This window comes from Oncorhynchus tshawytscha, unplaced genomic scaffold (assembly GCF_018296145.1).
Source record: "Oncorhynchus tshawytscha isolate Ot180627B unplaced genomic scaffold, Otsh_v2.0 Un_scaffold_822_pilon_pilon, whole genome shotgun sequence".
NCBI lineage: Eukaryota > Metazoa > Chordata > Actinopteri > Salmoniformes > Salmonidae > Oncorhynchus > Oncorhynchus tshawytscha.
The window spans coordinates 1,065,630-1,082,178 of record NW_024609824.1 but is presented as its reverse complement, the minus strand read 5'-3'; the positions used below and the strand labels follow the sequence as shown (position 1 = coordinate 1,082,178).

The following is a 16,549-nucleotide window of genomic DNA, read 5'->3' as shown; positions in this document are numbered from 1 at the left end:
TTAAATCTCAGTCCCCCCCTCTAGCTCTCTACTCTCTCAGCAGGCATAAATACCAATTTAGCAGGATAGCTTTGCTTTCCACAGTAGCAGCAGAACAGCACCATAAAACTGCCTCTGTCTCTGTCTCTCTCTCTCTGTCTCTCTGTCTCTCTGTCTCTCTGTCTCTCTGTCTCTCTCTCTCTCTCTCTCTCTCTCTCTCTCTCTCTCTCTCTCTCTCTCTCTCTCTCTCTCTCTCTCTCTCCTCTCTCTCTCTCTCTCTCTCTCTTCTCTCTCTACCATCACCACTCCATCACCACTCATCACCATCACTACCTTTACTAAGGGTTTCTACTGGTTTATAACAAAGCCCATGGATGCATAGTTCTCCCTATCTGGTGTCTGTACTCTGAAGCAGCAAGAACAACACCATGAGGCACAACAGAACAGACGGCAGCCAGAACAACACCACGAACAACAGAACAGTCAGATAAGAACAACACCATGAGGCAACAGAACAGACCAGCCAGGCAGCACAACAGAACAGACAGCAGCAAGAACAGAACAACACCATGAGGCACAACAGAACAGACAGCAGCAAGAACAACACCATGAGGCACAACAGAACAGACAGCAGCCAGAACAACACCATGAGGCACAACAGAACAGACAGCAGCCAGAACACCACGCAGCACAACAGAACAGTCAGATATGAACAACACCATGAGGCACAACAGAACAGACAGCAGCAAGAACAACACCATGAGGCACAACAGAACAGACAGCAGCCAGAACAACACCATGAGGCACAACAGAACAGACAGCAGCCAGAACAACACCATGAGGCACAACAGAACAGACAGCAGCCAGAACAACACCATGAGGCACAACAGAACAGACAGCAGCCAGAACAACACCACGCAGCACAACAGAACAGACAGATATGAACAACACCATGAGGCACAACAGAACAGACAGCAGCCAGAACAACACCATGAGGCACAACAGAACAGACAGCAGCCAGAACAACACCATGAGGCACAACAGAACAGACAGATATGAACAACACCATGAGGCACAACAGAACAGACAGCAGCCAGAACAACACCATGAGGCACAACAGAACAGACAGCAGCCAGAACAACACCATGAGGCACAACAGAACAGACAGCAGCCAGAACACACCACGCAGCACAACAGAACAGTCAGATATGAACAACACCATGAGGCACAACAGAACAGACACAACACAACACCATGAGGCACAACAGAACAGACAGCAGCCAGAACAACACCATGAGGCACAACAGAACAGACAGCAGCAGAACCAGAACAACACCAGCAGCCAGAGCAGCACAACAGAACAGACAGATAAGAACAACACCATGCAGCACAACAGAACAGACAGCAGCCAGAACAACACCATGAGGCACAACAGAACAGAAAGCAGCAGAACAACACCATGAGGCACAACAGAACAGACAGATAAGAACAACACCACGCAGACAACAGAACAGACAGCAGCAGAACAACACCATGAGGCACAACAGAACAGACAGCAGCCAGAACAACACCATGAGGCACAACAGAACAGACAGCAGCCAGAACAACACCACGCAGCACAACAGAACAGACAGATATGAACAACACCATGAGGCACAACAGAACAGACAGCAGCCAGAACAACACCACGAGGCACAACAGAACAGACAGAGCCATGAACAACACCATGAGGCACAACAGAACAGACAGCAGCCAGAACAACACCATGAGGCACAACAGAACAGACAGCAGCCAGAACAACACCATGAGGCACAACAGAACAGACAGATAAGAACAACACCATGAGGCACAACAGAACAGACAGCAGCCAGAACAACACCATGAGGCACAACAGAACAGACAGCAGCCAGAACAACACCATGAGGCACAACAGAACAGACAGATATGAACAACACCATGAGGCACAACAGAACAGACAGCAGCAGAACACCACCATGAGGCACAACAGAACAGACAGCAGCCAGAACAACACCATGAGGCACAACAGAACAGACAGCAGCCAGAACAACACCACGCAGCACAACAGAACAGTCAGATATGAACAACACCATGAGGCACAACAGAACAGATAGCAGCAAGAACAACACCATGAGGCACAACAGAACAGACAGCAGCCAGAACAACACCATGAGGCACAACAGAACAGACAGGAGCCAGAACACCCATGAGGCACAACAGAACAGACAGCAGCCAGAACAACACCACGCAGCACAACAGAACAGTCAGATATGAACAACACCATGAGGCACAACAGAACAGACAGATAAGAACAACACCACGCAGCACAACAGAACAGACAGCAGCCAGAACAACACCATGAGGCACAACAGAACAGACAGATATGAACAACACCATGAGGCACAACAGAACAGACAGATATGAACAACACCATGAGGCACAACAGAACAGACAGATATGAACAACACCATGAGGCACAACAGAACAGACAGCAGCTTTGCCAGGTAGATCTCATTAGTGTAGACTTGTCTGAACGCTACAGATGGTTGTTTGATAACCGCAACCTGGGACTTAGCTAGTGAATCATAACCAGACCCTGGGACTTAGATAGTGAATCATAACCGGACCCTGGGACTTAGCTAGTGAATCATAACCAGACCCTGGGACTTATCTAGAGAATCATAACCAGACCCTGGGACTTATCTAGAGAATCATAACCAGACCCTGGGACTTATCTAGAGAATCATAACCAGACCCTGGGACTTAGCTAGTGAATCATAACTAGACCCTGGGCATTAGATAGTGAATCATAACCGGACCCTGGGATTTAGCTAGTGAATCTTAACCAGACCCTGGGACTTAGCTAGTGAATCATAACCAGACCCTGGGACTTAGCTAGTGAATCATAACCAGACCCTGGGACTTAGCTAGTGAATCATAACCAGACCCTGGGACTTAGCTAGAGAATCATAACCGGACCCTGGGACTTAGCTAGTGAATCATAACCAGACCCTGGGACTTAGCTAGTGAATCTTAACCAGACCCTGGGACTTAGCTAGTGAATCATAACTAGACCCTGGGCATTAGATAGTGAATCATAACCGGACCCTGGGACTTAGCTAGTGAATCTTAACCAGACCCTGGGACTTAGCTAGTGAATCATAACCAGACCCTGGGACTTAGCTAGTGAATCATAACCGGACCCTGGGACTTAGCTAGTGAATCATAACTAGACCCTGGGCATTAGATAGTGAATCATAACCGGACCCTGGGACTTAGCTAGTGAATCTTAACCAGACCCTGGGACTTAGCTAGTGAATCATAACCAGACCCTGGGACTTAGCTAGTGAATCATAACCGGACCCTGGGACTTAGCTAGTGAATCATAACTAGACCCTGGGCATTAGATAGTGAATCATAACCGGACCCTGGGACTTAGCTAGTGAATCATAACCGGACCCTGGGACTTAGCTAGTGAATCATAACCAGTCCCTGGGACTTAGCTAGTGAATCATAACTAGACCCTGGGCATTAGATAGTGAATCATAACCGGACCCTGGGACTTAGCTAGTGAATCATAATCTCAGCTCATTTATTTGTTGTGGTCTCTCTCTCCTCTCTATCTTCCCCCCCGCTCTCTCCCTTGCTCCCCCCTATCTCCAGCTCTCTCTCCCTCCCACTCTCACCTCTCTTTCTCTCCCCCTCTCTCTCTCTCTCCCGTTACTCTCCTTCTCTTCCCCACCTCTCTCTCCCTCTCTTCTCTTTCCCATTACTCTCCCTCTCTCTCTCTAGCTCTCTCACCTCTCTTTCCCCCTCCCCTCTCTCTCTTCCATTACTCTCCCCTCTCATTACTCTCCCTCTCTTTCCCCCTCTCTTTCCCTCTCTCTCTCCCCCTCTCTATACCCCCTCTCTTCTCTAAATTTACCAGTTACGTAACTAAATGATGCCACTGCAGGTGCCAAGTAACCCATAACCCATTCTACCCATAACCCATTCTACCCATAACCCATTCTACCCATAACCCATTCTACCCATAACCCATAACCCATTCTACCCATAACCCATTCTACCCATAACCCATTCTATCCATAACCCATTCTACCCATAACCCATTCTATCCATAACCCATCCTTTCCTTGCACACCATTTGGTTCTGCACTAGTTATACAAACCAAAGAGAACTGTCAGACAGAGGAGCCATTTAAAGGGGAAGGATGTAGTCATTTCCCCTCATTAAAATGTATCTGTCTCTGTATAACAGGTGCTATCTTCAGCAGCTCTCTGTGTGTGTGTGGCTGTGCAGCTTGCTCTGGGGATAACTGCTTTGCTCTTTAATGAGCCCCTTCTATGCCAATGCTGAGAGGAAGAGAGGGGGGGGAGTGAGGAGGGAGGGAAGGAAGGAAGAAAGGAGGGGTGAGAGGGTCTATTGGTCGTGAACAGCAGAGCATTGTCCCTCAATCCGCCGGGTCCTGTCCTCAGTGACCAGTTCTGGACCCCATATTCATAAAGCATCTTAGAGTAGGAGTGCTGATCTAGGATCAGTTTGGCCTTTTAGATCGTAATGAATATGATTCAATGGAGAGGACGGACCTGGTCCTAGATCAGTACTAAGATCACTTTATGAATAAGGGCCCTGGTTGGCTTCTAACTGAGCACAAGATGGGATCTAAGCTAAAGATCACTTTATGAATAAGGGCCCTGGTTGGCTTCTAACTGAGCACAAGATGGGATCTAGTCTAAAGATCACTTTATGAATACAGATCAACTGAGCACAAGATGGGATCTAGTCTAAAGATTACTTTATGAATACAGGCCCTGGTTGGCTTCTAACTGAGCACAAGATGGGATCTAGTCTAAAGATTACTTTATGAATAAGGGCCCTGGTTGGCTTCCAACTGAGCACAAAATGGGATCTAGTCTAAAGATCACTTTATGAATAAGGGCCCTGGTTGGCTTCTAACTGAGCACAAGATGGGATCTAGTCTAAAGATCACTTTATGAATAAGGGCCCTGGTTGGCTTCTAACTGAGCACAAGATGGGATCTAAGCTAAAGATCACTTTATGAATAAGGGCCCTGGTTGGCTTCTAACTGAGCACAAGATGGGATCTAGTCTAAAGATCACTTTATGAATACAGGCCCTGGTTGGCTTCTAACTGAGCACAAGATGGGATCTAGTCTAAAGATCACTTTATGAATACAGGCCCTGGTTGGCTTCTAACTGAGCACAAGATGGGATCTAGTGATTATTTATGAATAAGGGCCCTGGTTGGCTTCTAACTGAGCACAAAATGGGATCTAGTCTAAAGATCACTTTATGAATAAGGGCCCTGGTTGGCTTCTAACTGAGCACAAGATGGGATCTAGTCTAAAGATCACTTTATGAATAAGGGCCCTGGTTGGCTTCTAACTGAGCACAAGATGGGATCTAAGCTAAAGATCACTTTATGAATAAGGGCCCTGGTTGGCTTCTAACTGAGCACAAGATGGGATCTAGTCTAAAGATCACTTTATGAATACAGGCCCTGGTTGGCTTCTAACTGAGCACAAGATGGGATTCTAACTGAGCACAAGATGGGATCTAGCTCTAAAGATCTAAAAGATTACTTTATGAATACGGGCCCTGGTTGGCTTCTAACTGAGCACAAGATGGGATCTAGTCTAAAGATCTTTATGAATACTGGTTGGCTTCTAACTGAGCACAAGATGGGATCTAGTCTAAAGATCACTTTATGAATAAGGGCCCTGGTTGGCTTCTAACTGAGCACAAGATGGGATCTAGTCTAAAGATCACTTTATGAATATGGGCCCTGGTTGGCTTCTAACTGAGCACAAGATGGGATCTAGTCTAAAGATCACTTTATGAATACGAGCCCTGGTTGGCTTCTAACTGAGCGCAAGATGGGATCTAGTCTAAAGATCACTTTATGAATACAGGCCCTGGTTGGCTTCTAACTGAGCACAAGATGGGATCTAGTCTAAAGATCACTTTATGAATACAGGCCCTGGTTGGCTTCTAACTGAGCACAAGATGGGATCTAGTCTAAAGATTACTTTATGAATACAGGCCCTGGTTGGCTTCTAACTGAGCACAAGATGGGATCTAGTCTAAAGATCACTTTATGAATACAGGCCCTGGTTGGCTTCTAACTGAGCACAAGATGGGATCTAGTCTAAAGATTACTTTATGAATACAGGCCCTGGTTGGCTTCTAACTGAGCACAAGATGGGATCTAGTCTAAAGATTACTTTATGAATACAGGCCCTGGTTGGCTTCTAACTGAGCGCAAGATGGGATCTAGTCTAAAGATCACTTTATGAATACAGGCCCTGGTTGGCTTCTAACTGAGCACAAGATGGGATCTAGTCTAAAGATCACTTTATGAATAAGGGCCCTGGTTGGCTTCTAACTGAGCACAAGATGGGATCTAGTCTAAAGATCACTTTATGAATAAGGGCCCTGGTTGGCTTCTAACTGAGCACAAGATGGGATCTAGTCTAAAGATCACTTTATGAATACAGGCCCTGGTTGGCTTCTAACTGAGCACAAGATGGGATCTAGTCTAAAGATTACTTTATGAATACAGGCCCTGGTTGGCTTCTAACTGAGCACAAGATGGGATCTAGTCTAAAGATCACTTTATGAATACAGGCCCTGGTTGGCTTCTAACTGAGCACAAGATGGGATCTAAGCTAAAGCCCGAGAAAGCGATGCACCTCATACCTCCAACTAAAGTGGGTCTGGGAAGCAGGAAGAATGTAGGAAGCAGAAAGACACAATTCTTCAAGCTCTCATGTGTTTTAACTATTTACAATAACCTTTATTGAACTAGGCAAGTCAGTTAAGAACAAATTCTTATTTATAATGACAGCCTAGGAACAGAGGAATAACTGCCTTGTTCAGGGGCAGAACGACAGATTTTAACCTTGTCAGCTCGGGGATTCGATCTAGCAACCTTTCAGGCTACTGCCCCAACGCTCTAACCACTAGGCTACCTGCCGTCCCAAAAGGTTACAATTAACGGCCTACACCAGGCAAACCCGGACGACGCTGGGCCAATTGTGTGCCGCCCTATGGGACTCCCAATCACAGCCGGATGTGATACAGCCTGGATCCTAAAAGAGGATGTTGACTAGCTTCCAGAATGTCTAGGATATACATTAATGATAGGCTATAGGAAAAGGAAGCTCAACTCTCTATCCAGTTGCCATCCATCCTCACACACTGCATTCGGTCTCTTGCCGCAGCACTTGAGGAGATGATGGTGTCTGTGTGCACATTCTGACTACAGAGAATGACTTTAAGTGATGTATTTTTCAATATGAGAGCTGCTGTGGTAGCGACTGAAAAGATTGACATTCCAAATCTCCACGGAGTCACAGTGTGATGACAAGTTGACGTGTAACGTCATCAGCACTCATAATGAGTCCTTAGTAGACCCTGCTGTGTAGTAGACACATAGACACACACACACACAGACACACACACACACACAGACACACAGACAGACAGACAGACAGACAGACAGACAGACAGACAGACAGACAGACAGACAGACACAGAAATACAGATACACAGACAGACACACAGACAGAGACAGACACAGACAGACAGAGAGATTGACAGACAGACACAGAAATGCAGACAGACAGACAAACACACAGACAGACAGACAGACACACACAGACAGAGAGATTGACAGACAGACAGACAGACAGACAGACAGACAGACAGACAGACAGACAGACAGACAGACAGACAGACACACACAGACAGACAGAGAGATTGACAGACAGACACACAGACAGACACACACAGACAGACAGAGAGATTGACAGACAAACACACAGACAGACACACACAGACAGAGAGATTGACCGACAGACAGACAGATTCTGTATCTTCCATGCAAGCATCTGTTGGCGTCAATGTTTTCACTTCGGTTCAGAGATAATCTGCTCATTATCTCTTAGTTAGATGATGCATCTCAGTGCAGTCCTCTGTGGCTCAGTTGGTGGAGCACGGTGGCGTTGGTGCTTGCAACACCAGGAGAGTGAGTTCAATTCATGCAGGCACCACTCATTAGTAAATGGATGAAAGCTTTGGAAACTCGGCTTTGGATAAAATTGGTCTCGCCCTGCCATCACAATGCTGCTATGCTGTAGATCAGGGGTTCACAAACTTGGTTCTGGGGCCCCTCCTGGGTGCGTTTTTTGTTCAAAGATTGATGACGAGTTGGTTATTTGAAACAGCTGTGTTTAAAGACACTGCTGTAGAACCACAGATTCTAAGTATCCTTCCACTGAGACCAAGGCTGCATCCCAAAAGGAACACTATTCCAATGACACCCTATTCCAATGGCACCCTATTCCAATGGCACCCTATTCCAAATGGCACCCTATTCCAATGGCACCCTATTCCAATGACACCCTATTCCAATGGTACCCTATTCCAATGGCACCCTATTCCAATGGCACCCTGTTCCAATGGCACCCTATTCCAATGGCACCCTATGACCTTGACTTTTCCCACATCTTGTTGTGTCACAGCCTGAATTTAAAATGGATTCAATTGAGATTTTTCCATCACTGACCTACACACAAGGCAAAGAAGGCCACCTATTGGTAGATGGCTAAACATTTTTAAAGAAGCAGACATTTAATATCCCTTTGAGCATGATGGTTATTATTTACACTTTGGATGGTGTATCAATACACCCAGTCACTACAAGGATACTGGCGTCCTTCCTAACTCAGTTGCCGGAGAGGAAGGAAACCGCTCAGGGATTTCACCATAAGGTAAATGGTGTCTTTAAAACTGTTACAGAGTTTAATGGTTGTGATAAGAGAAAACTGAGGATGGATAAACAACATTGTAGTTAATCCACAATGCTAACCTAAATGACAGAATAAAACGAAGGATGCCTGTACAGAATACAAATATTCCAAAACCTGCATCCTGTTTGCAACAAGGAACTGAAGTAATACTGCAACAAATGTGGCAAAGCAATATTTTTTTTGTCCTGAATACAAAGTGTTGTTTTTGGGGAAAAACCCAATAAAACACATGACTTAGTACCACTCTCCATATTTTCAAGCATAATTGTGCCTGCATCATGTTTTGGGTATGCTTGTAATCGTTAAGGACTGGGGTGTTTTTCAGGATAAAAGAATACACTGAATGGAGGAGCTAAGCACTGGCAAAATCCTAGAGGAAAACCTGGTTTAATCTGCTTTCCACTAGACACTGGGAGACAAATTCACCTTTCATCAGGACAACAAATTAAACACAATGTCAAATCTACACTGGAGTCGCTAACCAAGAAGACAGTGAATGTTCCTCAGTGTCCGAGTTACAGTTTTTACTTAAATATAATTGGAAATATATGGCAAGACCTGAAAACGGTTGTCTAGCAATGATCAACAAGCAACTTGACAGAGCTTGAAGAATTTCTAGAAGAATAATGGGCAAATGTTGCACAATCCAGGTGTGGAAAGCTCTTAGAGACTCACCCAGAAAGACTCACAGCTGTAATCGCTGCCAAAGGTGCTTCAGTAAAGTTTTGATTCTAGGGTGTGAATAATTATGTAAATGATAGCCTGGTTCCTCTCTAGGTTTCTTCCTAGGTTCTGGCCTTTTAGAGAGTTCTTCCTAGCCACCGTGCTTCTACACCTGCATTGCTTGCTGTTTGGGGTATTAGGCTGGGTCTCTGTACAGCACTTTGAGATATCAGCTGATGTAAAAAGGGCTTTATAAATACATATGATTGATTGATAAGATATTTATGTACTTAATTTTGATTTATTTATCTAAAAACGTGTTTTCACTGTCATTATGGGATATTGTGTGTACATACAGTAGGAGGGTGAGGGAAAACAACAACAATTTAATTCATTTTGAATTCAGGCTGTTAAATAAGTCAAGGGGTGTGAATAATTTCTGAAGGCCCTGGATAGGGAAGTATATAGGGAATAGGGTTCCATCTGGGACACTCCCTAAGTATCCTTCCCTGGCATTGAGATGAAGCCATGTGTTGTGTTCCTGTCCTTGGCACTGAGGGGGAGTCCTCAGCTCAGTCTCCACCGTACAAACAGTGACGCACACACACACACAGAGGTACAGACTGACACACACACAGAGAGAGAGACAGACTGACACACACACAGCGAGAGAGACAGACTGACACACACACAGAGAGAGACAGACTGACACACACACACACAGTGAGAGAGACAGACTGACACACACACACACAGAGAGAGACAGACTGACACACACACAGAGAGAGACAGACTGACACACACACACACAGAGAGACAGACTGACACACACACACAGAGAGAGACAGACTGACACACACAGAGAGAGAGACAGACTGACACACACAGAGAGAGAGACAGACTGACACACACAGAGAGAGACAGACTGACACACACACAGCGAGAGAGACAGACTGACACACACACAGAGAGAGACAGACTGACACACACACAGCGAGAGAGACAGACTGACACACACACAGAGAGAGACAGACTGACACACACACACAGAGAGACAGACTGACACACACACACACACACAGAGAGAGACAGACTGACACACACACAGAGAGAGACAGACTGACACACACACACAGAGAGAGACAGACTGACACACACACAGAGAGACAGACTGACACACACACAGCGAGAGAGACAGACTGACACACACACAGAGAGACAGACTGACACACACACATCGAGAGAGACAGACTGACACACACAAATCAAATCAAATCAAATGTATTTATATAGCCCTTCGTACATCAGCTGATATCTCAAAGTGCTGTACAGAAACCCAGCCTAAAACCCCAAACAGCAAGCAATGCAGGGGTAGAAGCACGGTGGCTAGGAAAAACTCTCTAGAAAGGCCAAAACCTAGGAAGAAACCTAGAGAGGAACCAGGCTATGTGGGGTGGCCAGTCCTCTTCTGGCTGTGCTGGGTGGAGATTATAACAGAACATGGCCAAGATGTTCAAATGTTCATAAATGACCAGCATGGTCGAATAATAATAAGGCAGAACAGTTGAAACTGGAGCAGCAGCACGGCCAGGTGGACTGGGGACAGCAAGGAGTCATCATGTCAATCAAATATCAATCAATCACACACAGTCACACACAGAGAGACAGACTGACACACACACAGCACAGACTGAGCGAGAGAGACAGACTGACACACACACAGCGCCCACTGTCTGGTCTGGTGCCACTGTGCCACACAGTGGATCCCCTTTTTCCTGTCATGTGAGACTGAATCGAGTCTCTCTAAAATAAATAAACAAATAAACAAACAAAAAATATTTTTTAAAAAATAAATACAAAATAAAAATATTTAAAAAACAAATAAACAAAACATACATACATAAAATAATAAATAAAAAATAAAAATAAATAAATAAACAAATAAATAAACAAAAAACAATAAAAATAACTAAATAAACAAATAAATAAACAAAACAATAAATTAAATAAACAAATAATAAACAAGCAGAACTTACAGCTTATAAACCAACCGGACAAGAATAAATAAACAAAGAGTCAGGGCAGACTGACACACAGGGTGAGTCACGGGCAAAACGGACAGCGAGTCCACAGGGTGAGTCACGGGCCAGCTGTCTCCACAGGGTGAGTCACCACCGGACAGCGAGTCCACAGTGGTGAGTCACGGGCCGGACAGCGAGTCCACAGGGTGAGTCACGGGCCGGACAGCGAGTCCACAGGGGTGAGTCACGGGCCGGACAGCGAGTCCACAGGGTGAGTCACGGGCCGGACAGCGAGTCCACAGGGTGAGTCACGGGCCGGACAGCGAGTCCACAGGGTGAGTCACGGGCCGGACAGCGAGTCCACAGGGTGAGTCACGGGCCGGAAGCGAGTCCACAGGGTGAGTCACGGGCCGGACAGCGAGTCCACAGGGTGAGTCACGGGCCGGACAGCGAGTCCAAGGGTGAGTCACGGGCCGGACAGTCCACAGGGTGAGTCCACAGGGTAGTCACGGGCCGGACAGCGAGTCCACAGGGTGAGTCAATAGCGAGTCCACAGGGTGAAACGGGCCGGAAGCGAGTCCACAGGGTGAGTCAAAGCGAGTCCACAGGGTGAGTCACGGGCCGGAAATCCACAGGGTGAGTCACGGGCCGGACAGCGAGTCCACAGGGTGAGTCAACCGGACAGCGAGTCCACAGGGTGAGTCAAAACAGCGAGTCCACAGGGTGAGTCAACAGCGAGTCCACAGGGTGAGTCACGGGCCGGACAGCGAGTCCACAGGGTGAGTCAACAGTGAGTCCACAGGGTGAGTCATGGGCCGGACAGCGAGTCCACAGGGTGAGTCACGGGCCGGACAGCGAGTCCACAGGGTGAGTCACGGGCCGGACAGCGAGTCCACAGGGTGAGTCACGGGCCGGACAGCGAGTCACAGGGTGAGTCACGGACAGCGAGTCCACAGGGTGAGTCACGGGCCGGACAGCGAGTCCACAGGGTGAGTCACGGGCCGGACAGCGAGTCCACAGGGTGAGTCACGGGCCGGACAGCGAGTCCACAGGGTGAGTCACGGGCCGGACAGCGAGTCCACAGGGTGAGTCACGGGCCGGACAGCGAGTCCACAGGGTGAGTCACGGGCCGGACAGCGAGTCCACAGGGTGAGTCACGGGCCGGACAGCGAGTCCACAGGGTGAGTCACGGGCCGGACAGCGAGTCCACAGGGTGAGTCACGGGCCGGACAGCGAGTCCACAGGGTGAGTCACGGGCCGGACAGCGAGTCCACAGGGTGAGTCACGGGCAGCGGACAGGGTGAGTCACGGGCGGACAGCGAGTCCACAGGGTGAGTCACGGGCCGGACAGCGAGTCCACAGGGTGAGTCACGGGCCGGACAGCGAGTCCACAGGGTGAGTCACGGGCCGGACAGCGAGTCCACAGGGTGAGTCACGGGCCGGACAGCGAGTCCACAGGGTGAGTCACGGGCCGGACAGCGAGTCCACAGGGTGAGTCACGGGCCGGACAGCGAGTCCACAGGGTGAGTCACAGGGCCGGGTGACAGCGAGTCCACAGGGTGAGTCACGGGCCGGACAGCGAGTCCACAGGGTGAGTCACGGGCCGGACAGCGAGTCCACAGGGTGAGTCACGGGCCGGACAGCGAGTCCACAGGGTGAGTCACGGGCCGGACAGCGAGTCCACAGGGTGAGTCACGGGCCGGACAGCGAGTCCACAGGGTGAGTCACGGGCCGGACAGCGAGTCCACAGGGTGAGTCATGGGCTTGTTTTCTCTGTGTGTTGCCTCTTGTCTTTCTTCAACAGTCTCCGACTATAGAGGCAGATTTTATATGCAGCGGGCAACCAGATACATAAATATAGACCAGCAAATACATTCTCTGCCCAATGCCCTGGTTTTATTATCAATCAAAGTTACCCACGTCTGGATTTAATATCAATCAAAGTTACCCACAAACAACTGGTTAAAAGTAGTGCAAAATATAGGGAACACACACACACACACACACACACAGTAAATCGTTTTCCACTTTACAAAAGACAAGGCAGATCAACTATGACACTGGGCATTATATCAAGCACTTTGTATTGCAACCCCACTGTATGACTTGAGTCGGGATCAACAACCTCCCATCTATCAACGTTGCAATAGACGTCGGTGTTGTGTTAACTATAGACTAGTGTATCATTGTCCTTCAGAATAAGCCTATTACGAGAATCTGTCCAAATGTGTCCGTGGGCATTTTCTACACAACTAATACGTTATTGTGTAGGGCTGTGCATTGAATAACTGCGTATTGATTTCGACTAGCGCAGAAATGAAGGAGTAGACATTATTTAGGAAAAATGAAGTGGGGCTCTATACTACTGTAAAACCGACTCGGCTTATATCGACATGACATTATGTTAGAAATCAATTAAGTCTGGAATAACAACCCAGCAAGTTAAAACATACAAGTTCATAACATGCTGCTAGAGCCTAACCAAAGCTTGTCTTATACACAGGGCGGGGTAGCCTGGGGAGGGCGGGGACCAGTAACCGAAAGGTTGTTAGATCGAATCCCCGAGCTGACAAAGTACAAATCTCTCGTTCTGCCCCTGAACAAGGCAGTTAACCCACTGTTCATAGGCTACCATTGTAAATAAGAATTTGTTCTAAACTGACTTGCCTAGTTAAATAAAGGTACAAATAAATAAAATTAACCGGCGCAGAGGTTTAGACGAACTCAATGTTAGGTATAGCCTACACCTTATGACGAACTATATATATATATATAAAGCAGCAGATTCCACATAATGAAGCGTTGTTATAGTAACTGTATTATTATAACCTTTAGAATTGTATTCATGAGGTGAATTTGCGTTGTATTCATGTTGCCGTTGCATGTTATTGTTGCCTATCAGTGAGGCGCATTCAAGAGCGGGTCAACTGTGCCGCGCAATTAGCTACATTACCTGTTTGGTTATAAACATATCACCTCCGTTACTGCCTAGGGTTACCATCAGGTTACAACACACCCGGTGGCCTAGTCTATTCGTTCAACCTCACATCATTAGCCTACAGCGTAATATTTTCAATTTCATTCCAAACAAAATAGTATTCATTTAAAATAGCCAACTCACGTCTCTGAAGCGATTCCAGTGTTTGATCTTCCGGCTGTACTGAGAAATGGTTGATAGCCATTGCTTATCTTCCATGAAATTCCCTGCTTTTTCTCCCTCTTTCCCACCTTTCACTTCCACCTGCATCGATGTGCCGAACAGCACGACGGCTGGCAGCAGGAGGCAAACCACATCTCTCATCCCGACCATATTTGTGTTGCTGTTTTAGTAGCCGCTATATCTTATCCTGTCCTCTAAACCAAGGTTTTAACGATGCGATGTAGCCAGGCAGCCCGACTCGAATAGACTACGCGTTTCTCATAGACGAGTTTACAGCAGTGCGATCAGGGCAGAGCGAGCATGAATATGAGAGAGAGAGACGCCAGTGAAATGGTGTTATTCTAAACCGTGTTTCTAATTGAATGAGTGAAGCCAGCAATAGCCTAACATGCATTTGACTCTTCCATTTAGTAGTCTATTATACAACACTGTCATACAATACTGCACTTTAGATGGTTATTTGGTCTTAATTAACAAGTAAAACGGGTTTTAAAGTGTTTATCCCTCTTCTTATTGTCCTACTTGTCTTCAGTCTACCAAATAGAAACGGATTCATTATTGAGTCGTACCAGCACACAGTCACAGAACTGATAGAAATGTATTAATTATTGAGTCGTACCAGCACACAGTCACAGAACTGATAGAAATGGATGAATTATTGAGTCGTACCAGCACACAGTCACAGAACTGATAGAAATGGATGAATTATTGAGTCGTACCAGCACACAGTCACAGAACTGATATAAATGGATTAATTATTGAGTCGTACCAGCACACAGTCACAGGACTGATAGAAATGTATGAATTATTGAGTTGTACCAGCACACAGTCACAGAACTGATAGAAATGGATGAATTATTGAGTCGTACCAGCACACAGTCACAGGACTGATAGAAATGTATGAATTATTGAGTCGTACCAGCACACAGTCACAGGACTGATAGAAATGTATGAATTATTGAGTTGTACCAGCACACAGTCACAGAACTGATATAAATGGATTAATTATTGAGTTGTACCAGCACACAGTCACAATCACAGAACTGATAGAAATGTATTAATTATTGAGTCGTACCAGCACACAGAACTGATAGAAATGTATGAATTATTGAGTCGTACCAGCACACAGTCACAGAACTGATAGAAATGGATGAATTATTGAGTCGTACCAGCACACAGTCACAGAACTGATAGAAATGTATGAATTATTGAGTCGTACCAGCACACAGTCACAGAACTGATAGAAATGTATGAATTATTGAGTCGTACCAGCACACAGTCACAGAACTGATATAAATGTATGAATTATTGAGCAGTACCAGCACACAGTCACAGAACTGATATAAATGTATGAATTATTGAGTCGTACCAGCACACAGTCACAGAACTGATATAAATGTATGAATTATTGAGTTGTACCAGCACACAGTCACAGAACTGATATAAATGTATGAATTATTGAGCCGTACCAGCACACAGTCACAGAACTGATATAAATGTATGAATTATTGAGTCGTACCAGCACACAGTCACAGAACTGATATAAATGTATGAATTATTGAGCCGTACCAGCACACAGTCACAGAACTGATATAAATGTATGAATTATTGAGTCGTACCAGCACACAGTCACAGAACTGATATAAATGTATGAATTATTGAGCCGTACCAGCACACAGTCACAGAACTGATATAAATGTATGAATTATTGAGTCGTACCAGCACACAGTCACAGAACTGATATAAATGTATGAATTATTGAGTCGTACCAGCACACAGTCACAGAAGCAGTCCTTTACCCTTATTGATCGATGTGTTTTCTCTTCACTGCACCAGTCATGTGACACACTGGACATAATGATAACTAGTTG

The 16,549-nt window shown here is 46.1% G+C and overlaps 1 protein-coding gene across 1 annotated transcript in view; it reads right to left on the bottom strand.

Moving 5' to 3' along the window:
- The window catches only part of LOC121846122 (testican-2-like), a gene marked incomplete at its 3' end in the record, with an annotated part of 46,113 nt that extends 31,002 nt beyond the window's left edge, over positions 1-15,111 (bottom strand). The window contains 1 exon segment of the mRNA XM_042319076.1: positions 14,640-15,111. Coding sequence (XP_042175010.1) covers positions 14,640-14,828 — 189 coding nt within the window.
- Between the last annotated feature and the right edge of the window lie 1,438 nt (positions 15,112-16,549).